This window comes from Anopheles nili, chromosome X (assembly GCF_943737925.1).
Source record: "Anopheles nili chromosome X, idAnoNiliSN_F5_01, whole genome shotgun sequence".
NCBI classification, from domain to species: Eukaryota; Metazoa; Arthropoda; class Insecta; order Diptera; family Culicidae; genus Anopheles; species Anopheles nili.
In genome coordinates this window covers 12,097,895-12,122,715 of record NC_071293.1, presented here as the reverse complement: position 1 = coordinate 12,122,715, position 24,821 = coordinate 12,097,895, and the positions used below count along the sequence as shown (strand labels likewise).

Genomic DNA, 24,821 nt, shown 5'->3' with positions numbered 1-24,821 from the left:
ATATATATATATATATATATATATATATATATATATATATATATATATATATATATATATATATATATATATATATATATATATATATATATATATATATATATATATATATATATATATATATATATATATATATATATATATATATATATATATATATATATATATATATATATATATATACGTATATATTTATATATGTATTTATACAAACATTCATTTTTATTTTTGAGATTTTGATTTCATTGTTGTTCCAAGAAATCCAAACGAGCCCAGCATTAGCTCAAGGTGGATTGGGTTTTAGGAAATAATCGTGAAAATGATACATAAATTAACAATTGTTTTAGGGGGCTTATTTTGCGTTTTAAGCGCAAGAAGATTTTACCTACATTTACTATATACATTTATTATACCTTTACGCGGTTGACACCTTCATATGTAAAAGAGGTATATCTCCTTAAAAACGTGTCATTCAAATATTGGCTGCAGCGGCTGCAAACACTGACTCTTCAAAACGACGCCAAATTGATTTCAAGTCGATGTTGAAGCTCGATGAAATAGATATTGGCACTTTTTCGCCCGGTTCGACGTCGAGCAACCATTTTCTCTTCTCGTCCAGCTCAGTAAGGCAGCCTTTCCAAGACATTACTCACTCTCTGCGAGCCTTTTGGTGGTTGTCCTCTTATCTGCTGATCACTAGATAAGAAGCCCCTTACACCAGCACCTGAATGCTATGTTGTTGCTGTCAATTGCCGGTTTCTGTAGCGTTCTGTTAACGGCTCGCCGTTAACCAGTCACAGAGTCAAAACCCCATACGACCGCAAACAACGGTTGTTGGTCGGTGCCGCCAAATAGATCCTAATTTCGCGCAATCACATCAGGGGTTTGGAGTATCTGATTCTTATCCAACCTCAACCTTCACGAGACCCCGAGGGGTGCAGCCCTCGCTCGCACCTAGTTTAATATTGGCCGGCAGGTTTATCAGCTTCAGATAAGTGTCGCGCCCGATAGCGTTGAGTCATGCCGCGCGATGTTCCCTTTGCAGGGAGTATGCGTTAATATGCGCACCGTGAAGTGCTCTAATCGGACCCACCGACACCAGTGATCCAAACACCTTCCAAATCGGTTCAGTTTGCGTGAGATTCCCGAATTTTTTGGGCCCTCCGCTCAGTGCTCAGTAACGGCTGCAGTTTGTTCTCGGTTGGTTGGTGATTGGTTTGTTCACAAGTTCCACATCAATCTGATCATATGGGATATTCCACACCATCAAACCACCGGTCAAACCAATATCTTCAACCTTTCAACCGTCAACGTCACTGTTACGTCTGATAGACTGCTTCAGCCTCCACCATGCTGCGTCATCTGGTCAACGTGGTGCGGTACGTGTTCCAGGCGATCCGGAAGAATATTAAGCCACTCATCCTGATCGTTTCGTTTGTGACGTTCGTGTGGCTTATAGTGGATACGGCCCACCGGCCAGAGTTCGTGCGCCACGCGTCAAAGCACTCTTTCCGGTCTGGCAACCGATCGCTTTACCCGCATGACAACTGGGACGAGCGGTCTGTTCAGCAGTTCTTTGATCTACTGGAAATCGATTTCAATACTACTAGCTCCGGCGTGATGCCTGCGCCCATCGAGGCGAGCTGCCAAACAGAGGGTTTGCTGCTATTCACCGCCTTTGCCGGTAGCTCTAAGTTAGAGAACCTGTGGCACTACTTCTCGTTGATAGCGCTTCAGAACAGTGTAGGATCGTCAGTGCCCGGGTATCGTATGCGTGCAATGGTGACGCCTACAGCTGCAAATGAGCTGAAAAAATTGTTCGCAAGGTACCGGAGTACGTCTTTACTAGGCTTCGACAAACAACTTTATTGACTCCTCTTCTCTTCGTGAATAGTTCTGCAATCGAAACCATCGATCGGGATGCGATTAGGTGCTACAACGTTTCAACGGCAAGCATTTTAAACAATAACTCAAGTTTGGATCTGCCAGTCCACGGGAACCAGCTGTTTATTCTTAACAACCAAGCAAAACGGTTGCACGATGTCCTGCAGGTGCGATGGGACATGCAATCGAACTATTTCAGGTACGTACAGCTCAAGCTCTTACCGTGGGGATGAAGAGAAAATGGAATAAAGATCCTGTGTTCGCTCTTCAGATTCCATACTCGCCACCTGCAAGCGGCTACCAAGCTGTTGCAGGATCTTCGAAAACGAGCAGTGCTCTACGGAAGCGAAGATGACGCAAACTCACTGCAGTTTGTAGGCATCCATATTCGCGCGGACGATGAGCTTCCGTTCGACTACTACGACCGTGCCATCACCTTCCAACGGACACACGCCACCAGTCTGCTTTCGTTTGTAGTTATTTGTGAGGAACTGAAGGGTGACATCTGCAACGGACTGGACGAGTTCGACGAGCGGATCAACATCTTCGCTGAGCATGACGATACCGGTCTCGACTTTACGTTGATGGCTCTGTGCAACCACACCATCTTGTCGAATGAGATCGACATCTTTCCGGCCTTAATACGCGGTTCCGGCAACACCGTCGTGTATGGTATGCCGAGTGAACGCAGCCAAAACGCGATAGAATTGGCTAACTATATTGATCGTTGGTATACTATCGTTTAGGAGCGAGTCCTTTAGAAACAAACAATGACAATAAATCGTTTTTAAAGTTTTTTTTATATAGATATGAGTTTCTAATCTCATTGGTCACCTATGCCGTCGTATGTGCCACTCTAATTCACGTCCAATGTCGTTAAGTTGCTTGAGTTGTTAATTTGAGATATTCACATACTGATTTATGTACTTTTAACGATTTGATAACTATGCCCAACTGACAGGAAACGTAATATAGCATATAAACTAATTTGATTTAATTTATTGAGAACTGTAAATAAACTGTTTTCGTTATTCATTTCAAATTGTGCCTATCGAATTCATAAACCAGTTATATTGGGCAAATATTTTGCGCTACATACTGAGCTACTAGTCGACTTGGCAACACTGGCCGGCTTCATACAGGGCTTGTCAAACGCATGGAGAGGAAAAAAAAAGCGTTCGTAAAGCGCGTATGTGCTTTTTTTTATTTTCCCTTTCCCTTTTAAGGGTATCGCAGCTTACCCATTCATGCAATTGAAGAAGAGGCGTAATCAATATTACGCTTCGTACACACGTTTATTGTAAATCGGTAGTTCGAAACCGCTTCGTACTGTTTTAAGTGCGTTATTTTTTTGAAACTATTTTAAGATCGTTTTGGGAATGTTGGGATTTTAATACCGCCGTAAAGGATATGAAAAAATAAATCGCCAAAACATCGTCGTAATGCATGATTTTCTGGGTTTGCTGCTGCTTCAAACTCCGTACACAAAACGCATCACAGGCGGCTGTGTTGTTTCTATAATTTCAGTTTTCTCATCCATCGCGAAAATCATTCTATTCGCACGTTGAAGGAAGAGGGTATTGGGGTGAAGTTCAGCTACCATTAAGCGGCGTAAGTTAGGTTTAATTACAAGCAAAACAACGACAACTAAAAATACTCGCGATAAAGACTATCTGCACCGCGATGGAGGCGTTCGCTTCGCCGGACCATTTAACACTTCATTCATCACACATTCGCACGGTTTGCGTTCGGTTGCGTATTCCATGCTCTGCCTGTACTGAATCAAGTGCTCTTTGCTGTTTGCGGTGGCGTTCAGAAAGTCGACCAGGTTGGTGACTCCGAAGCCTGTTAATTGTGCGGCATTGACCGTGGTGCAAATGCGGGAAGTTTTTCTTTAAAAAAACAAAAACCGGGAGAACCTGAATGGTCATCGAGTGCTGGAAAGTTCGTTGCGAATTGGTGCAAATTTAACACATCAAGTGCCGTGGGGCAGAAGGTCCCAAATCGTTGGTGAACAGTAATTGCTTCAGTGTCGGCAACGTTACACGTTCTCTTTGTCCATATGCCAGGCATTTGCTCGCGTCTTACTATCTCTATCTTTCTCTTGCTCTCTCGGTTTTAAGAGAAAACGCTCTTTTTCGAGCGGCGATGTTGAACACTATGTTCGGTTTTTTTTTGCCGGTCCCAGCGAGTCTATAAACATTATTTCGTTGGCATAACACATGTTATGCTGCCTTCAATGATTCGCACATGTTTGCCCCGCGGATTCGGTAATGAATTCATGATCGGAGGTTTATTTTTAACAGTCGAATGTTTATTTGCAGCACCATTGCGTCGTGAGAAGCGTGTAGAATTCCACCACAATCAGGAAAGTTATTCGTCTTCAAGCAAATCGAGCAAAAGTCCAGCAATCAATCGAAACGGCACGCGATAACCACAATCATGCCGCAAGGCGATATCGGCAGGAATGTAAGTACTGACTTTAAACCTAATCTGGTGCTAAGCCTACTCATAATATAATTGGGGATTTGGCTCACCAACAAGATAGAAATAATGCGACGTTAAACATACTTATTTTGAGGATTTGGGAATTTGATTCTGCTCAATGTTCACCGCCGATGGATTAAGTGAAGGTCAATTTAAGTAATTAAATGATATAAAAATTAATCTGAGCTACCAAAGTTACGGGTGATAGGTCCACGAAAATGACACCATTTTCATTCACGCTCATTTTCATCGGAAAAGCGCATCAACGTAGGCCATGCGTCTTTTTACGAAGTGTTACCTTCTTATGGAGATTTTCCAGAGAAACCAAGATACGGAAGGCAACATGTATATTCTCCTAATAGGAAAAATTTGTTGTTTCAGGAGAATTCTTTTATATCCAAGCTCATCCCATTCATCACGACGGTAGTTCTCTACTTTTCGCTCATTCAACACACCGAGCGTAGCAGCACGCCTTCGACGGTGTTGAAATGTATGCCAATATTCAGCCTACTGTTCTTCGTCGCTTTGACCGACATGAGCAACTCCAAAGCGTACGTGCTATGTCGAATCCTTCGCTGAAGGACATTGAATTTAATTTACCATAATTTGTACCTTACAGGAAGCGATATCAGAGGCGCATTTTGTATGGACTGCTATTTTCTTCGTTGGGTGATTTTTTGCTGAATTACGAGCTGTTTGAGGCCGGAATGGGCGCTTTCGGAGTTGCTCAAATATTTTACATCTTGGCGTTCGGTATGAACCCGTTGAAAATCTGGATCGGTCTTGTCTTATATGCGTGTGGATTTATGGGTAAGTTGGGTGACGTGTACGGTGTTGATTTAAAAAATGAATGAATTGTTGGCAATGCAATGACCATTTCACTTTTTTTGGCTTAGCAACCTCTCTTTTCTTCGGAAACCTTAACTCAGTGATAAAGATTTGTCTTCCATTTTATGCGGTGTTACTACTGACCATGTGCTGGAGATCGTTGGCCAGAATTGAAAGTTCACGAGTAAGATTTATTTTAAGCTCTTATAATAGTTGAGATGAATATATTCACGTTGTATACTCCGTTTTCAGAACCGGCTGCGAATGCTGTGTGGTGTTAGCAGCGTGTTGTTTGTAATATCCGATGGTATTATTGCGTTTGATAAGTTCTTCGTACCAATCCAAGCGGCACAGGTATTTATTTTAATGATTAACTCGTTGGAAAATTAGTTGATGTTTTTTTTTCTTGTAGACATATATTATGGTTACATACTATCTCGCGCAAGTTGGAATAACACTAAGTATAAGCGATGTACAATTGAGCGAAACGTCGAGTAGCTCTAAAATTTCGACGCAGTCCAACAACAAAAGCATGAAAACTAAATCTTCTTAGATTCTGAGTTGATTATAAAAAAATCGTCGTTAACAAAAAATAGTGTTGTAGCAAAAGAATACTGAATCTGTGATTCTGCATCTTCCTATGGATTGGAAAATTCTTCTAGATATCAGAATAATATTTTTGTTCAGGAGAAAATAAATAGACTGGTTTTAAATACGTTCATAACAACCAAAAAATGTGCTAAATAGTTCAAACAAAGAACGTCTGTTGTTTATTATATAACACTTTGTATATCAAATATCTGTGTGGTATATACATTACATTATTTTGAATATGAAAATAAAATGATTTACTGTCTAATTTTAGCATTAATCGAAATCGATACTTGATTGACATGGTTTTTGGCTACCGTATAAGTGATACAGGATGATTGATGTTTCAAATACTACGGAATTAAATGCAATTGAAAACGAAAAATTTTTTTACACTCACAATTACAGTTTCAATCAATGAGATAGAAGCAGATATGGGCTACAAAATTAAAAGGACGAGTAGATATTCATTTTAAAAAAATTAAAGATAACACTTTGATACAAATTTGATAATTGTTGGCAACGATTTTTGAATGTGACATTAGAAATGTCAGCGCAACGAAGGAAATTGTTTTGGTATACGAAAATTGTTTTGATTAGTTGTCATGAAAAGCTGTGGATTTGTCCTGAGTATATTTGTATATTTTAACAGAAAAGGGTTTTTATCCTAGTTCTAGAACTGTGTCCTATAACTTTAAGTGAAAAACTAATTAATCTAAAGCTGTTCATAAAATTTGCAAGCTATTTTATATTTTATTGTCGATTGATTGATTGTTTGATTGAGACGATTGGATCCTGATATTGCTATTGTTTCCCACTTTTCCGATAATGGCATCTAATCGTTTATCGATCAACCGTTGAATAGCTGGCAGTATAAAGCTTTTTCATATTTGTGAGCTCATGATAGATTCGTTACGGAATACAGAAGTAAAATGGCTCGGAAACCAGAAACTCAACTGCAAAATACACCGGTGGATGTGATATCCGCAGTAAAATTTGCTCCTAAATTAAACAAATTTTTACTGGTTTCATCCTGGGATACGACGGTACGATTGTATGATGTTGTTAGCAATACATTACGCCATAAATTTGTCCATTCGTCTCCAGTGCTGGATTGCGCATTTCTGGTAGGCTCAACGATATATTACGTTTACCGTTTTTTTATTATTAATCTAATTCACTTGCTTATCTTGTAGAATTCAACTAAAACAATCAGTGGAGGGTTGGACAATGTCGTCAAGCTATACGATCTGAACGCCCACATGGAAAGCACGCTCGGCAGCCACAACGCGGGTGTGAAATGTGTTGAATATTCCGCAAAACTGAATGCTATTTTAACGGGCAGCTGGGACAGATCGGTGAAGCTTTGGGACGTGCGTGAAAAGGAATGTGTGGGCACCTACGAGCAAAGCAACGGTAAGGTGTACTCGATGAGCTGCATTGACGAAAAACTTGTGGTGGCCACTTCAGAGCGGAAAGTTCTAATTTGGGACCTGCGAAAGATGGACAGCTACATCGAGCGCCGGGAATCGTCGCTGAAGTACCAAACCCGCGCTGTTCGCTGCTTTCCGAACAAAGAGGGTTACGTGATGAGCTCAATCGAGGGTAGGGTCGCGGTGGAATATTTTGATCCCAATCCGGAAGTGCAAAAGAAAAAGTTTGCGTTCAAGTGCCACCGCGCGAAGGAGAACGAGATTGAACTGATCTATCCCGTGAATGCGATCAGTTTTCATACTGTGTACAACACCTTCGCCACCGGAGGTTCGGACGGATATGTCAATATATGGGACGGCTTTAACAAGAAACGATTGTGTCAGTTTCATCTGTACGATAGTTCGATCTCAAGCTTGTGCTTCAGCGATGATGGTAGCACTTTGGCCATCGCTTGTTCATACATGGAAGAGTCGGAAAATGCCCCACAGCCTCCGCCGGAACCTACTCTCTATGTTCGATATGTTAACGAGCAAGAAACAAGGCCGAAATAGTTGACGTAGCAGTAAGGTTGGACAGGCACCAAGTGCATGTCTACCATTGGAGCTGCTAAGCCTTTTAATTTGGTGTTAAAAGCCGTACTTTGCTTAATTTCAAGTCACACAAACTGCCAGATATAATAAGTTGAATAGAGGGCGAATGTAGATTTCACAACACTAGATATAACTATGTACTGAGATGGGAGGCTCGATATTCGAAAACGATAGCTAGCAACACAAACAAATGATGCTTTATTTCGGATTCAAATCTCGACTGAGCCTCACTATGCGGCTATGGAAAATTTTCAAATCAAAGAAGCTCAAGTCAAAGATGCGCCATTTAATAATAAGTGTGTGTGTTTTTAAACTATAAATTTGTTCTACGTCATTTGTTTGCCAACAGTACTTAAGTGTTTAGTAATTGTAACTCATTTTAATTTAAATCAGGACCTACAGCATGTCCACTGTCATCAGACATAATTACAAATAAAATGTGTATCGTAGAAATATTGCTTTTTTGTGCAATCAATGTTCCACGGTTCTTTTTCAGCTGTTTGTTTCGTAAATATCTGGTTTCCTCACGAAAAGAGAGATTTTTTCATAGTGTTCTTCCTGCTGTAAGCTATTTATTGTTTACACTTCTAGGCAACACTGGCAGAGGTGAAAAATTAGATACGTTTTCACACCATTTGATTCGATGGATTTACGTGAGCGGCTTCATAAATACACACTGAATTTTGCTGTCTTCTGTGATACACATTAATGAAAAAAACCAAACTCAAGAGAGGTGTTCTTTTGGAAAAGAAACATAAGGATTCTTGTCATTGTATCGATTCGAAAACCACAATCATCTTTACTAGCCAAACAGCATACTGGTTCAAGGATTTACGTATCTCAACACTATGGAAGGAGGCCGTTCCAGCATAGGGCACTATGAGTCGACCGAGCTGGAGTACTGCTCCTAATGGAATGTAGTTTTCACGAGCAATTTGTTCAGTTTTTCACTCCACTGAATACGCTCCATCAATGTACAAATCGACAGTCGAATCATTCAGGCTTTTGAATACTCCTACTACCGTCTGCCGAGGTGGAAAGATAATGGTTTTAAGAATGTCGAGATTGCGACTAGAAGTAAAAGAACCCAGATGATGTGGTATCCGTATTTAAATACAGATGTTTTTTTTTATATCGACAAGGCAGTTTAAGTTTAGACAAGGCAAGTTCAAAGCCATGAACACCCCATCTTCTATGTACATCAAGCTCTTCCGGAAATATTCAGTGAGTGAAAACAATTTGAAATCCTTTAAGATCAAGAGGTACAGATAATGGATGTCAAAACAGTAGCGAGTCTTAACTGCAGATGATAAGATAGGCATGTAAATTCGATCTGAAGCAACTTCTCACCATAAAGCCAAGCCTCCAATATTCTCGATTTCTTCAATACCCCTGGAGTGGTGTGTCTGGATAGCAGTTCTCATTACTTCTCCTCCATCCAGCTAGTGCATCAATGTTACCCTTTCCGACCCAACCGTAGACTGCATTGTCCCAACAGCTCACCCAGGACACGGAAATGCGCACACCAGCACAAGTTCCAACCCCGGCACCAGGACGCAAGTTTTCATTTTCGAAATTCAATTTCAACCAGGCGGGTTGGGGATTCGCTCGATTCTCACCTTCTTCTTCTGCTTCGGGCTCCCACCTGAAGCCCACAGGTGCAGCAGGGCGGCCCTCGCACCTGTTCTCGCAAAGAAGCCCTCGGTAAAGGTGGCTAAATTGCGTTCAGTGTTGCCGAACCGTGACACGAACGGAGCAGGGCGATGGCCCTGATTCAATACACTAGTGATTGCAAATTGTCTCTCCACCCTCCGGTAGGGCTGGCAGTGCCAGTCGTTCTCGCTTCCACCGGCAGAACGATCCTGCCAGCGCGTCCTTAGCCTGCCAGCCTCGTCCTTTCGCACACCGTGCAACGTGAAGCAATCTGCGTGAAGTAAATCGGTGTTTCTTTTTGTGCAGACGAATACATTTGCATGCAAATTTCGGTCCTCAAAAAGAAGGGAGCCTGGAGAGAGCGTCCTCCGAAGAGCTGGTGGCGCACTTTTCTTCTCGCCAGACGCACGAGTCCTGGCGCAAGGATCGAGGCTTCGTCACGCTCTCGTATGATAGGGTTACTTTACATCCTCGAACCCCGGCGACGTTGCGGGCGACGCACACGCATAATCGAGTGTGTATTTTATTCGCAAATGGACGTTTCTAAACACTCCAAAAATGCAAACCTCCTCGGTTAGCGTCCCTTAGGTGCGGGCGTCCTTTTTTGTTGGTGGGTCCGCTTTTTTTTCGTTCGCGCGGCTCAGTCCCCACGTGGGCGGCGTGGTCGTGCTTCATTTATCGAGCAGGCTATTTTTTCTTCCACCCGGGTACGTGTGGGGAGAGCGAACAGTTCACAGGCGGGAGGATGACTCCGTAAACCACCTGCGTGCCTTTGGTGCCGCGGGATTGGTGAACAGCTTACGGTGACTTAATACATGCTTTTTTTGGCGTACTTTTGCTCCATTGCGCCGTTAAATATATCGCTGTTGTGGAAGATTAACACAGGAGAAGGTGAGCAGTGAGAGGGATCGAAACTGAGCCCTAAATATATGTAAGGGCAAATGTCAGAAGTTCTACAGAACCCACGAACAGCAACAGCAGAATAAGTGCAGGAAAAAAAACAGAATTGTATTCTGAGAAATATTCTGCAGGTACATTAAACTACCCATAATGATATTTTATCAGCTAGAATGAGTTTAAGAAAGGGACATCTTTTTTTGTATTCTGAGAATTGAGGAAAACTCTCAGGTTTATCGATAACGTTTTGGTATGGTAAGTGGTCTCAAAGAAACCCCATGACAACATCAACTCTTTAATTCCACTACGTTAACGTGCTCCAGCGATCCGGAAGAGATAGTCCAAAGCGGGTTGTTCAAAGCACACCGTTAGGTCCTGAGCCTGGACAAATACACGCTTTGCTCGTAGAGATGGTACCGGAATCGATTATAGCGAGTTTTGTGGCTGCCAGCTTAAGGACAACCGGGGCCCTCTTGTGTGCAATTAGTTGGTGCCCTTTGTCCACGTCACAGTTGGGAATGGTGGCTTTGGACATACGAGATTGGAATGTGCTCGTCCGTTTATCGAAGTTGCACCTGGTTTGAAACGCACTTTGCAAGGAAGAACGTGTTCCATTCGTTCGTTCCAACGCACCGCGAAATCCTGCAGGAATCGGATGAACTACCAGAGGCGGAAGATGAGTTGTTCATGCACGGGAGTTGGTGTGTTCATCGGTGTTCATGAGAGGGTTAGTCACCACGCTGAACGAAGAACGGTAGATCTGGTGTCTTTAATCTTTTAAGTGGAGGGAATTTTTAGAATAATACTTTGATAGACTGTCATTTACGTTGCTCTAGATAACGTCTATTACTTTAACTGTTTGTAGTATTCAATTCGTTCTTCCAGTATTCGATATCATGCACGGTTAAGAACAATTAACATTAACGGATATCAATAATATGTTCCTTTTAATCAACAAATATTCTCAAACTGAACTTTCCAGCTGGGATTCTTTACTCAAATAAATGACCAATTTTCATTAAACTTCCACCATATCGATGTCTGTTCACGAAAAGAGTAGTACTGTGTGATAAAGACGATTGGAAAAGTCATGCATCGTGTAAAAATGTCTTGTAAAAGACGCTCATGTAGCATACAGTCATGTATCAAAGATGGGCTGTATTTTAAGGACTCTTACGCTAGATCTTAAAGGGGTTTCTCAGAATTGGGTATGAACATCGCGAACCCTGTAGCATGAACCAAAGGAACATCACGGACCCGAACAAGCTAAGTTCATCCAAATGAACTCAATCTTCGTGCTGGCATCCAACGATGTTGGAACGAATCTTTCCACTATCCAACGACCAGCCAGCATGCACCCTTCAACCAGAGAGCACGCTTTCGACGCTTTGCTAAAACAACCAGCAAGCCGTGCTCTGGCGAATGGAGCGATAATTGGACTCTCAAGGGTCGTAAGGTTCCGACCATAGCTGCCCCCAAGAGAAGCCCGAGGTCGCATCGCAAACCAACCCTCAATCTCTGTCCCAAGAGTGCCCAAGACTAACGGTTTTGGATGTACCGCTCAGAAAAAAAATGTATGCAAATAGTTGACGGGCGAATTTTCCAACAAAAAAAAAAGCAACAAATAGAAAACCTCCTACTTGGCGCCACAAACTCGCCCTCGACCAATGGAAAGGTGCCCGCGGCATGGAAGGAGCAGAGGGGGGGGGGGGGGGGTCGGTGGGTAAAATAAAAACGCACATTCCCGCGACTCTAGACGCACCAGGAAAAGCACAGCCCTCCGGCGGTTCGCCGTGCGGAAATCAAATTTAATCCTTAACAGCAAATTCATATTTTGGCCAAAAAACCCCGTTCGCCCTGGCTCCAGGCCCCAGGTGGGGTTTCTTGGAGAACAGACCCCGCCATGGGGTGGGTGATGGTAAGGAGGAGTGATGAAGGAAAGCGCCCGAGGTGGCGGGGAATTTTCTATTTGTCGTGCAGCGAGTGAAAAAGCCATCCGGGCTTGGCAGGCTGCTTTCCCGGTTTTCGGTGGGTGGTCGCGTCGCGATGCCCTTTTTTGTGCCAACAGCACGCGGTGGGTGGTAGGCAGAAGGGTGGTGGGGAGAGCGGGAGGAGAGAGAGAGAGAGGGGGGGCACTAAATAGAGTGACGAGTGCGCGAGAGACGATGGCATAAGGTGAGCCCTTGGAAAAGGGAGCGGGCAAAAGAATCGCAAAATAAAATAAACAGCAAAGCGTTAGCACCTTTGATGATTGCTGAGCAATTTTTTTGTGCTCCCTTCACCCTCCCCCTCCCATTCTTCTCTTCCACTGCTCGTACTTCCTCTTCTAGCCCTCTTCAAACCACCACCACCACCCACTGTCGCGGCAGGACACGTGCAGCAGCAACAGCGTTACGCGGAAAAATTCGCCACCACAAGCTGGCTGGCTGGTGGGGTCCGAATATTGTTATTATTTTTTTTTCCTCCACCGAGCGACCGATGGCGAAGGTTGCTGGTGGTGAGATTGGTATATAAGAGCTCACCTTAAGCGAAAAAAAAATGTGCTTGTGGGAAGAAACCAGTACGAAAGGTGCGTATGTCAAGTAGGCGCGAGGCACGATAAACACGCATCCACCAAAGCACGGGACAACGGCATCCTAATGGTTTTTGGATTGGAGGGGGCGGAGCGGGGGAGGGCGGGGGAGGGTTGGTGGCGCGAATGAACAAAGGGCATGGAGCTGCCGAAACAGCAAAGCAACGCACGTGGAGGAGGTATGACAAGAGATTCTGAAGCCCGCCAACCGAGGCTGTGGGCTGTCAAAAGCTGACGGGGCTCGGTTTGTGGTCCTGTCAAACGGAGGGGGTCTTAAACGAGCCCCTCCCCCCCTGTTGAAAGGGACGATAGGCAAGACGCCCCTCCCCTTGGCTGAATGGGCGATGACACCGGTGGTGAAAAATGAAAGCTTTCCCCGAAGAGGGCACGATCGCGAACAATAAGGCCCTACAAGCGGTGATATTTTTAGCCTCATCGTGGCGTGAAACAATTCGCGTGTGCTGGTAAACACTCACAAGTCGGCCGCTGTTGCCATTGCATTGGGGGAACATGGCGGGCTTGGTTTTCTTCTTGTTCTTCTTCTTCTTGATCCCCATTGTTTGTCACAAGAGGGCGCTGCATGAAGGCTTCTTGTTATGTGCCTGCAACGCTTGCATATGCTCGCGAAAGGAGCCGACTCGCAGCTTCCCTGCCATTGGAGGCTTTAAAGGGCTGCTAGCTGGCTGAGGAAAACCATCCCTTTCGTCACCTCCATTCCGCTACCGCATCTCAGCCTCACTCACCCCTTCTCGTAACGCTGCACCGAGCGGCATTAGAATATTAAAGCTAGAAAATAAATACATACGATGTAACTGCCGCTTCACGCACCATGGTGTGTATGTTTTTTTTTTGCCTTTGTTATTTTACATCACCCACCGCTTCCAGGCACGACCCGTTCCTGCCGTTCCAAGCGACCCGGGGCCGGAGGGAAAACAATCCAATTTGGCCCCGCTCGTCGCATCGTGCGCTTTATTAATATAAAATATGGTGAAGTTTTGTTCCGTTTTCTTTCACTGCTGGTGTACTTGCTTGGTCTGTGTTCTTTTTTGTGAGTTTCATCTTAAATTTTGTGGAGCCATGCTCGTGGGGATTAAATTCGCACATCAGCGATGAGCCTCCGCCGCCATTTCCAATCAGCGTAATTTTGCCCGAGGATCACCACAGGGAAGAAGCTTCACGTTTATAAGGCACTTCACGAGGAGTCCGCTTCGTTGAAACCATTGCGAACCGATCGTCCGTCCGACGGCTAGATGTCATTGAAGCGTTTTATTTGACAATGATAAAAAAAAAACTCAAAATGGTAGCTGAGAGGACGACTGTGGGTCGATGCGATTAATTAACTTACCTTTATATCGTTTCATGTTGGGAGCCACTTTCGTTGCTCTGTTTCATTTTCTAACGTGCGATATTTGAAGTTTTCTGTTTGTTTTTGCATGACAGTGCCAACTTGGGTAGTATCCTCGTTTAATGGCGACGATAACGTTGCTACACAGCTTTAAGAATACCACAGATTGAGATGGACTGCTGCAGAACTTACGGGATGCTGTAATCTGTCTCGTACGCTGGAATCCATAGATTCATCAAATCCTCCATGACAGCTTCTTCCATGACAGCTGCTTAGCCACGGCTAGCCCTGCGCGTAAGTGGATCCACCGCTAAGCTCTCTTATTTCGGGTTAGTGCACAAATCTCCAATTTCCAGCCAGCTCCAGGCTCATCCAGAACGATGTACCGAGCGAACACACATCAGATCATTCGTAAGCCCTCCTTCATTAACGTCTGCGAGGGATGGTTTCTTTCGGGCCGTGTGATATGGGCAAGGTTCTGGTCGAGGAGTTGTACACCGTTCCTGTAGTTTATTATTCTTACACGATTCCTTACATCTAGTTAACAATTATTGATTGAACAGATGACTGTGCTCTATGCTGTATCACATAAAGAGAATTTTATCAACAGAACGAAAATAAAAAGAAACCCAACAGCTAAGGCCCTATACATGCGTCCTAGCGTATCGATATAACATACATGTATGCACGTGTACAGCTTGATAGTGTAGATACATGTATACACCGCGGAGAAAACGTTCTCGACCAGCCAGACACCCTCATCCTTACTGCTTTTCTCTCTCTTTCTCTCTCTCTCTCTCTCTCTCTCTGCTTCCTTCATGGTCCAGACTTGCATGCTGCGGGAACGAGAAGTGTTCAGTGCTCACATGAATGTGTATGTATAATTACATCGATGTATGTACAGTAGTCGAATAGTCGTGTTGTGTGTTTTTTTTTGTCCCATCCAACCTTCCGTGGTCTGTCAACGACGTATTTTTGTTCTCTCTTTTTCTCTCTCTCTCTCTCTCTCTATCTGTCTATCTCACTTTCACTCGTCGTTCAACCACCAACGCACGTCCGTTCCAATCTCGCCGTGATTACGTTCCAATTTATCAGGCTGCCTGGTGCCTGATCTGGTGTGCCCGTCTATTCGCTACTGATTTAATATAGTGGTTTATTATTTGGCTCCATTTTCCCACCCACGGTCCCATACTGTTTCTGGTCTGGTGGTAATCCGCCTATCTGGCACGGAAGGGAACATCGAGTCACGGAGTGTGTTGCGGAAAGGGCGTACATTCGGCTATCTGACGGTCCCGTATGGTGAATGTGACAGCTTTAAAGTTCCTGCGAAAGGGAGGTGACGAATGTAAAGAAAAAGGGATATTCCAGCACGAAAACTCACCCACACCCACCGATGGGGGGGGGGTTTTCTCGGTGGAAGCGTGAGCGAATGGGAAGGGTGAGAGTGGGTGGGCGAGTCGACAAATCGGATCCTGAGACGGGAAGTCATTCCATGGCGCTAATGGGAGCATAATTGTCAACTTAACCGTTACGGCCGCCCCATGACGGTGTGCGCTATTGTGCGTTTCTATTCCGGGGTATTCCACCCTCCTTTTCCACTGGCACCCGTTTTTCGTCTGCACCCTTCAAATCCCAAAAATCCAGACCCATAAAAACCCGCCCTTGGACGGGCGCGGGACGATAAGGGGGGAGGGAAAAGCGACAGGAAAAACCCACCCCTCCTACCTCGGGGTGTAAATCTCTAATTGCCGTCGAGTTATCATTCGATTCAACTGCGGCGAATGTATTTTCACCCCGTTGGCTATCAATTAAGGCAAATAGTGGGGAGTGGGGATTTTTCAAAAAAGAAAGAAAAGAAAAGAAATGAAAAGAAAAAGTGGCACCCTCGGTTTGGTGAAAAGCAACAGTGGCGGCAACGAGACGGACGACATCCGGGGCGGCTCGCTCTGTCCGAAAGCCTCCCTCTCAACACACACACACACACACCCACCGACCCCTAACCACTTCCGGTTCCGGGTCTGTAAGGAGAAGGGAGCGATTTTACGATTCCCCTTTCCCTGGCGTGCTTTCAATCCTTGACCTGGCGGGTGCCCTTTTTTTATCTATTCCGTTTTCTCTCGAGCCTCTCTCTCTCTCTCACTCGCTATCTCTCTCACACCACCAGACTGTCGATAGTGACGATAAGAATTGTAAATCCGGTGGTGCCGTTGCCAGGGCCCTATTAATTCTGTGGCCCCAAAACCGCCGGTGTAAAGTTCCCTTTTGCTGCCTCCCGGGAACGCACGGATTGCGGATTCGGCGATGGGAAAGGCAGAAGGAGAGAGGGAGAGGGGGTTGCAAGCGCCGAGGGTGAAAAGTTAGCGCGGTGGAAAACTTTACTCGCAGCCGAGTTTTCCCAGTCCTGGGAAAGGCGTGCGTTTTCCTGAACCCAACCCAGGGGGTTGACAATCGGCAATCCCGACGGTTTATGCTGGGTGTTTCGGGAGAGAGGGGAAGCGGGTGTGCTGTGAGAGAAAGGTGGTACGGTTCGCGGCTGAGATAGAGCGAGAGTAACACAATTAATATGGTAATTAGAGGAATTCAAATTCTACCGGCAAGCACCCCTGCTGCTCGGAAGAAGGTGTGCGAAGGCGATGAAATAAAAAAAAAACACACACACACACCGGAAGTAGGATTGTGGAACCGGAAAGTCAGGAAGGGGATGGAGGTATGAGGAAAAAAAAACAAAAGTAGGATCAAAATAGTTACGACCCTATTATGTACACGGCTCAGCGGGAACGGATTTTATTCTTGGAGTGAGAAGGTTGTGGAAAAAAAACTCCCGAAAGGACGAAGCGGAAATGAGAAAGCGAGTGAAGAGGAGTAATTAAGAAGCAGTGGAAGAGCAGAAACACACACACACACACATACCGCACAAAAACTGCAGCCGGAAATAACTTTGTTTGATTAAAATGTGATTGCGTGTTAGAACCGCTTGGTTGGGACGCCCTGGAGGTTAGGTCAGGTTCCCTTAGGGAAGAGCAGGTGAAGGAATGTGTAGGAGGAGGGGAATCAGAGGAGAGGAAGCTCAAGTACCCCGACGGGGTGCGAAATATTTCAGCAACGGAAGCAACGGAGCGGATGAGGAAATGCAAACAACAAAAAAGAAAAGCTGCGACAAAAACCGCAGACCAGCGGGGAAGAACGAGCAAAGGTCAGAAGTGGGGGAAGGAAGACCCGGGAAGACCTGCGGAGGTGGAACACTCCAAAACCGAGCGTTGGCACGCCGGTCCCGCTCTGTTTACTACAATTTGAAAGGCAAACAGAGCGAGCGCCGCCAGAGTTGGCGTAGGCGACTCCGGGTTGGGAATTAGAGCTGGAGTAGGTCGTGGTGGTCACAGGATTTAGCTTGAGTACATAGACGATCTGTTGCGGCGCGATCTGGAGTGGGGTTTTTCATGGTGTGCGCGGTTGGTTTTCTTATTCGCCGTGGCGTCCAAGCACCTACAACCTACCTACAACCTAGCGAGAGCGTTATTCAGTTCAATGGTACATAACTACTAGCTTAGATGATAACGTCCGAGACGTGAAGCTCCACGGACATTAATTGTGTGCAAAGCCATCGCGTTGCAAAATGAGTTCCGGCGCGTTTGCCGACAGGTACGGTCCTCTCACCTACACCGACACCTTGTAGCGGGGCTGATTGCAAGTTTTCCGCGCGGTTCGTCAGTTGTTCTGCAAACTCTGGATGCGCTTCTCTTTTGCATGCGACATGCCCTCTGTAGGCAAACGAGTACAAGATTCTCCCTCGTGGAAGCGATCGCGTGTGGCGCATTTCCAACACGCATTCCCAGCTCGTATCTTTACGGGAACGCCAAGGGTCCAAAATTACCTACCAACGTCCATACAAAACGTCAAGTCAGTAGGAACTGATCCTTTCTGTGTATATACATTTAACAACTCCATACTAGTTACGGTTACTACACACACGGGAATCACAGGGTCCTTGGCGGGTGGGGGCGGCACCTCCCTCCCATGCCCGCACCATCCATGTAGAAACGGAAAACCAAAAAATCGAACATAATGCACATGCCCGATCGAGCAAGCTAATGTCCTTGGCTCGGGCGGTCTACAGAAAACGAAAATACTGCCAGCTGTAATGGAGCAGCTTGTTTTGTGGTGTGGTACAATAATTCCTGTCCTGTTCTGTTCCTCATTCACCGGAAACGGTAGTTAATAACCTAAGTAACTCTGCTCACTAGACGACAGACCCGGCTGTCGGTGTCGCATAAACAAAACAACAATCACATGACAGCTGTCAACTGATAACGAACGGTACAGATAACAATTGGTGACCGCGGTCACAATGCAGCGTAGTAGCTGCTTTCTTCTTTCGGCCTTTCGGTTCGGCTGTTCCAGCCTCTACTGTCACTCTACCCCGGGTGTACTCGCTTGCCGCTAGTGTGGAGGCGTTGCCCTGGCGACTTATGGTTCCGTTGCCGTCAGCTGGGGATGTAGCTTACGACTGCCGGTGCGTATCCCAGATCCAGCGGCGAAAGTACACCGGCGTCCTCCAGATCCACTAGCTCTCCGACCGGTCGTGGTCGGGATCTCGATAGATCCACCGGAAGTTACTGGAGCAACCGGTGTCGCTGGTGCCGAAGGTCCTGCGGGAAGAGCTGGTGGGTTGGTGACGCGTTGGTGCAACGTACCACCCTCGGGACCACCTTGAACCAACCCTCCAAGCCGCCCAACAGGCCGCGAACGGTGGTGATAGTGGTGACTACTGCTGCAGTAGTGCCGATGGTGGCGATAGTGATGATGCTGGTGATGATGCCCGGCCCGGCCATGTTGGCCCGATACAGGGCGATTGTTACGACGCTGATAACCGTTATCGAACACGCTACAGTTCTGCAACGATAGAGCCCCCTCCCCCCCGGCAAAGGGAAGAAGATGGGAAGCGGTTGGTCAGTGGCCTTTTTTGTTGGTGGGTGGGAAACGCAAAAGAAAACGCTTGGCGGGGAAAAAAAACCCGCAAAATAAACATCAAACAGCGCTACTTACGGACGACGACGAGGCCACGATCGCAGCCATGTGGCACTGTGCGAGAGGGACGGTGTGGAATGGAAAGAAAATGAAAGAAAGAGAAAGAGACAAGATGTGAGCTGGGTGAGTGAAGTAAGCGAAGGCGAGAAAGAAAGAGAAGGTGAGAGAATAAAAAAAAGACGAGAACGCAAAGAGAAGAACAAAAAATAACAAATCGGTGGCAAAACAACAACACGAAAACAAGTCAATATTTGACAGATCAAGCGTCAGCCGTACGTCTCGTGATTGTGATTCGCCCGTTCAAAACGGTGCCAGCTTTTTCTTGCCAAGCTCCTTCGCTTTCCCTCTTTTTCCTACCGGAAAAACCAACCTACCTTTTCCCAGCCACCCCTCAGCGGTGGAAAACTCGCTTTCCCACCAAGCAGATCAGCGCAGCCGGGAGCCGGCTATTTCCTCATTTATGCTGGTTTTGCTTTGAAATCTTTTTGTTGACTGGGAAAGCATCGAGGCAAGGGAGAGCGTGGGCACCGCCTAACGGAAGCGGTGAGTTTTTCTCCCCGCCGAAGCTCACCCCGGTTCCATTTGCATATCCCTCGTGCGGAAAAGCGTTCCAATCAGCCGGGATGTTTTCACTTTCCACCAAGCGGATGGGCATTTTCCAATAACGGCCCGTCAAGGGTGGGTTTGAGTGTATCGCTTGCTAGCAATTACCTGCTTCTACACGTAGAAAAACGCAGATCATTATACAAAACGCAAGGGTTTTGCGGAATTTTCACGAGCAGGCAGGACTTTAACCAAACAGTCCGCGGCCTTTCACTATAGGTCTATGGGAACGCGAGTGGAAAAGCGCCTTGGTGATCGATTCGATGCCATTCCATCCTTACCCAACTTGGGGGGGAAAAGGAAAAACGCGGGTTGGGAAAACAAACCCTCTCACACGTGGGGATGTATGACACAGTGCCGAATGCGAGCGCGTCGTCATCCAAACTTTGCACTCTCAATATTTATTGCGCGCCCGTTGGCGGATCAGAAGGAGGAGGAGGAGGAAGAGGAGAAAGGAGGAAGGGGTGGGGGAAAGCGGTTGCCACGCGGGAAAAACTCCGATGCGGAAAATCGGCATCGGTCAAACGGGAAATCCTAGCACGAGGGCGCCCTTCGTTAACAAGTATCTTAATGAAACTTTTTTTGTGTGCTCCTTGCCGTTCCTCTGCTCCAACGGCGTTCCGGAAGTAGCTGCATCTCCTCCCAGTCTCCCTTCTTTCCCTTCTCCTACTCCTTCCGCCACACACACACACCCTTCCCTGCCTCACCCACCGGTATTTATGCTCTCCATTTCGTTATCTAATCTTCCAGGAAAGTTGTTTATTGCGATCGTTGAGTCGAGTCGAGACGAAAATGGGCCGTAGCCTGGCGGGATCGAAGCACAGCCACGAACAATAGTGTGGCACTCACCCTCTCTCACCAAACTCTCATTCCTTCTCACTCGCACGGCTCGGGGGTGGCTCTTGGAGCGCGCGTTTCAATTTAGACGTGAAGTTGAAATTTGTTGTCGTCGTTAAGGCCATTAGGCGCTGGAGCAGAAAGTACGCCCATGGCTGTGATGAGTGGGAAGGGGGGCGGGGGGGGGATTGGTTAGCTGGGGTTGAGGAGGAGGGAGTTGAGTGAAGGAACGCACGGCTAGGGTGGAAGGTGACAAGCTACACGCCGAGAGAGCCACGAAAGGTCCTCCGAAGGGCTGCTTAGGCACCTCAACCAATGAATGGTGATGGTGGCAAGTGAAGGAAGGGTGGTAGGGGTAAGTGAAATTCTCTCTCTCTCTCTCTCGTACACACACACACACGCTCACGCATCGAAACTCCATCCGAAGTGCGTAACTCTCGTCGTTGCCACTTGTCGATGGTGGCCAAGACGTCTGACATGCTTTTAGGGCACGTCCTTCATCCCAGGTTAGCCGGCGTAAGGTAAACCAGCAGACGGGGCTGTCGTGGGAAGGACGAGTGAGAGAGACAGAGAGAGAAAGAAAAAATTGGCCCGAAAAAGTACACCAAAAAGCATGGTAACTAATAATGGAAAGAAGCACAGAAATCAATTTGTACAATGCACAAGCCATTCCTTCTGCCTTGCATGGGCCTTTCTCGTGGGGAATGGGAGGAAACACTGGGAGGAGGAGAGAGCGCCATTTTGTTGCGTCTAGCGGTTGTGCTTTCAACCTTGTGCCAGTGCGCCACCGTATTCATAAGCGTCATGACTCGTCAAAATGGGCACTCGCAAAATCCGTCAACCGCCCGTTCGGTGGATCGCGGCAGTGAGGGTGGTACAGTGCGAGGGGGAGAGGGAGTGAATAAATACGAAGCCCCCAAAAAGGGGGCGCGCATACACCAGCTCGAATGGGGGGGGGGGAATTGAAAAAGGAAGAGAAAAAAAAACATTTGGGAACAAAAAAAGTTCGTACGCACGCGACAGCCCAAACCACGGAAAGGCGGCATCGTTCTTGGCGTGATTCTTGCTCCACTACAAGGAGGGGAAGTGGTGAGAAGGAAGGAGAGAGGGTTGAGGAGGCTGTGAAGGGGGAGGAGGAGGGAGGGGGCAGTGGCGAAGGTTCAATAGCCGCCACGAAAGGGCCAGCACCGACCGGGTGTTCGATGGAGGAAATGAAAGGAAAATATTTTCCCAAAAACAGAACGCGACGCAAGCGAAGTGACGCGTGCGGCCCGAGTTTGGTGGAAAGCAGGCCAGAAAAGGGCACCAGTAGTGGGGTAAGAGGGGCAGCTATGTCCCCACCAACAGGGCAAGGGCTTAAGTGTCTTCCAATGAGACCAATTTCGGCGCACCGAAAGAAGGATTCCACGTAAAGATAAGATTAGTTATGCGAGCGATCCTGCTCGCAAAAGGAGCCCTCAGTTTGGCAGAAGTTCGGCCCTAATGGGTCGGTGGAGAAGGGTGGGTGCCAAATTAGCCCTACCCCCCCCCCCCCCCCCACCAATCAAATCGTCCGGCAAATGAGTCCTGCCCCCAGAGCCCGGTTTCGGTCGCATACGAATGGCATTCATATCATCTGCATGACTCACCAAGGACGCTGTGAAGGAGTGAAAGACACGTTCACGCACTCGATGGTGGCTCTTTTCAAGGGCAGCAAGGAGGGGAGGGGGGGGGTGTGTATTATTTCGCCAGCCTCTCACCCTTCACGCAAGTATAACTCCCGGGGACAATGGCCAATCGGACGCGACTCGAAAAAGGAGCTACGATCGTCCTTCGGGGGTGCATGCTGGGCGGGGTGAGGGTGAGGAAACAAAAGAATAAGTCCCCCCCCCCGCGGGTCCTGGGGAAGGGCTGCGCGGGTGACAACATCAACATCCGCAACAAAAGGGGGAACGAAATAAAAATAGGCAAAAATAGTTTAGTTCGGGCGAGCATTAAGTCGCCGTCACGGATGCTGCTTGGGGAACGTCGACGTTTATGATGGTGGGAGGGAGGGGGGGGGTTAAGTTCATCCGATTTCAACCCCCATTTTTTCCCCTCCCATTCGCAACCTTCCACACTGACAACATTATCGTATCGGTTGCTGCAGGATGGCGGCGACATTCGCCAGCCCGACGGACGCGTTGCTTAATCTTTAACCCGCTTTAATGCCAGGCCCACTCGAGGTAATGTGATTTTGCAGTAACAAGATTGCAGCCCTTATTGATTGGGTTTTCTCCTGTGCCTCCCCATTCGGTTCGGTTTTCCGGTAGCCGGTGGTCGAACTGCGACCGCACGGATTGCGTTAAAACTTGCTTAATATTTCATCCTCCTTCGAGGGAAGCCATCCAGGGTGGTGGGATTTACGGGGCGCAAAAAAAAGCAGCATGGGGGGAAAATGGATTTTTTTATTTACCAGCTGCTCGTCGAAGGCGCTCGTGGGAGGAGAGAGAGAGAAAAAAAAACACCAGTTTCCCTATAAGTACGTGCGAACCATTAACGCAGCCTGGCGCAAGCTTTGCCGGCCTTGATGGATGATAAAGACCGTTCGTGGCACATAAATTAAAATGGATGCCACCGGCGGCCATTGGGTTGGGGTGAGTAGGATCGGAAACAAGGCCGGTTGCGATTAAAAGCGGTACCATCGTTCGGTGCAGCTTAGGCTGGTGTCGGAAGGTGTGTTTGAAGTGGCTCGGTTGTCGGTTTAATTTCGCATACCCTTACATGCGAACAGGAAGCCTAATGATGGGCCATTTACAACCGTGCATGCGGCAAATGTCATCTTCCGCACAGGCGAGTTGTTGGTGTTTTGCGTGAGGGGGATGATTTTTCTTTTCAACCAAGCGTCAACCAGCTCTTAAATAGCAGCTCACTGGACGAAAGGAGAACCGCTTAGATGAAGGTGATCGATGTTTTAATATTTTAATGCAAAACAAAACGGCACAGGGCTGCTGGATAGATCACCTGTAGCCACCCGGTGCATACATTTTTAAATAGTAACACCGATGGAGGCGCCCAGTACTTCTCGGTTAAATGGATGGAGGCGCCTGGTGTTTCATTGGCATGAGATGGAGCCGGCTGGTGTTTTATAGCAATGCGGTGAAAGCGCCCAGTGCTTCATCGAAATGTGCTTTATACCAATGCGATGGAGACGCCTGGTGTTTCCATCACCACGCGATGGAGGCGCCCGGTGCTTCATCGCAATCGGATGGAGGCGCCCGGTGTTTCATTCCACGTGCCACCGTACATTAAAACTAGATACAAAAAAATGGCTGGAACGAAATCAAAGCTGTACGTGGAGGACAGAGACAGACACACCATGTATTATGTATGCAGATTCATTGCGGCCCGAGAGGCAACAGATGGGGAATGGTAGAGGCGTGAGAAGAGGAAGAGAAGGGGCCGTTTACGTACCTTCTAGGTTCAGTACTAGATACACTTGTAGCGCGCTCGGTGCTGCTCGAAGCCGCGCTCTACTAATTACACCGTCGGCGAACAGATATACAACAAACAAGCCCCTGATTTGCCTTCTCTCTCTCTCTCTCTCTCTCTCTCTCTCCCTCTCGTTCTCTCTTTCTCTCTCTCTCTCTCTTTCGTTTTCCTTATAGCCATGTGGTCTAGCATTCCGTTGATCGTCGGCTTCGAGTGATTCCGGTTTTCATCTGGGCGGTCCACTTACCGGGCCGTGCTGTTTTTCCTCGTCCACCTTCCTCTCTCTTTTCCTCTCTTGGTCGCTCTTTCGCTCAAACAAATACAAACTCACTGAAGAGGGTAGTTCGACGTTCGGAAGGCAGGGTGGCAATGGGCAGAATAAGTGGCTTCGCGCTTGTTCTTGCTTCAAGCGCCCTTCGAAGATGTTCTCCCTCTCCCCGTCACCTGCCCAGAAACCCCTGCGACCTTTACCATCCCCCCCCCCTCCCCACTCTCGCCCCTCTTCCTCTACAGCACTCACCCTTCCCACACACTTGGGGGTAGCGAGTTTGAGATCGGTGATTTTCGAAAGTTGAGCGATATGGCGTTATTATGAATATGATTTCCGGGCCCTCCCTCACCCGTT

The 24,821-nt window shown here is 46.9% G+C and overlaps 3 protein-coding genes and 1 long non-coding RNA gene across 4 annotated transcripts; 3 read left to right on the top strand and 1 right to left on the bottom strand.

Moving 5' to 3' along the window:
- Positions 1-1,350: 1,350 nt before the first annotated feature.
- On the top strand, positions 1,351-2,630 carry LOC128729182 (uncharacterized). Its single transcript, XM_053822839.1, has 3 exons — positions 1,351-1,826; positions 1,895-2,083; positions 2,156-2,630. The coding sequence occupies exons 1-3, from the start codon at positions 1,351-1,353 to the stop codon at positions 2,628-2,630; spliced, it is 1,140 nt and encodes a 379-aa protein (XP_053678814.1).
- A 1,596-nt stretch (positions 2,631-4,226) lies between these two features.
- Positions 4,227-6,050, top strand: LOC128728844 (lysoplasmalogenase-like protein TMEM86A). Its single transcript, XM_053822492.1, has 6 exons — positions 4,227-4,353; positions 4,753-4,922; positions 4,991-5,181; positions 5,268-5,383; positions 5,452-5,553; positions 5,612-6,050. Exons 1-6 carry the CDS (start codon positions 4,327-4,329, stop codon positions 5,750-5,752), a joined length of 747 nt encoding a protein of 248 aa, XP_053678467.1. The 5' UTR covers positions 4,227-4,326; the 3' UTR covers positions 5,753-6,050.
- A 672-nt stretch (positions 6,051-6,722) lies between these two features.
- LOC128728739 (mitotic checkpoint protein BUB3) lies at positions 6,723-8,034 on the top strand. Its single transcript, XM_053822382.1, has 2 exons — positions 6,723-6,917; positions 6,987-8,034. Exons 1-2 carry the CDS (start codon positions 6,723-6,725, stop codon positions 7,773-7,775), a joined length of 984 nt encoding a protein of 327 aa, XP_053678357.1. The 3' UTR covers positions 7,776-8,034.
- Positions 8,035-19,069: 11,035 nt separating this feature from the next.
- Positions 19,070-24,492, bottom strand: LOC128729262 (uncharacterized). Its single transcript, XR_008411064.1, has 3 exons — positions 24,179-24,492; positions 19,325-19,360; positions 19,070-19,171 (listed from the first exon to the last, which is right to left on the bottom strand). It is a non-coding gene; the product is annotated as an uncharacterized LOC128729262 (long non-coding RNA).
- Between the last annotated feature and the right edge of the window lie 329 nt (positions 24,493-24,821).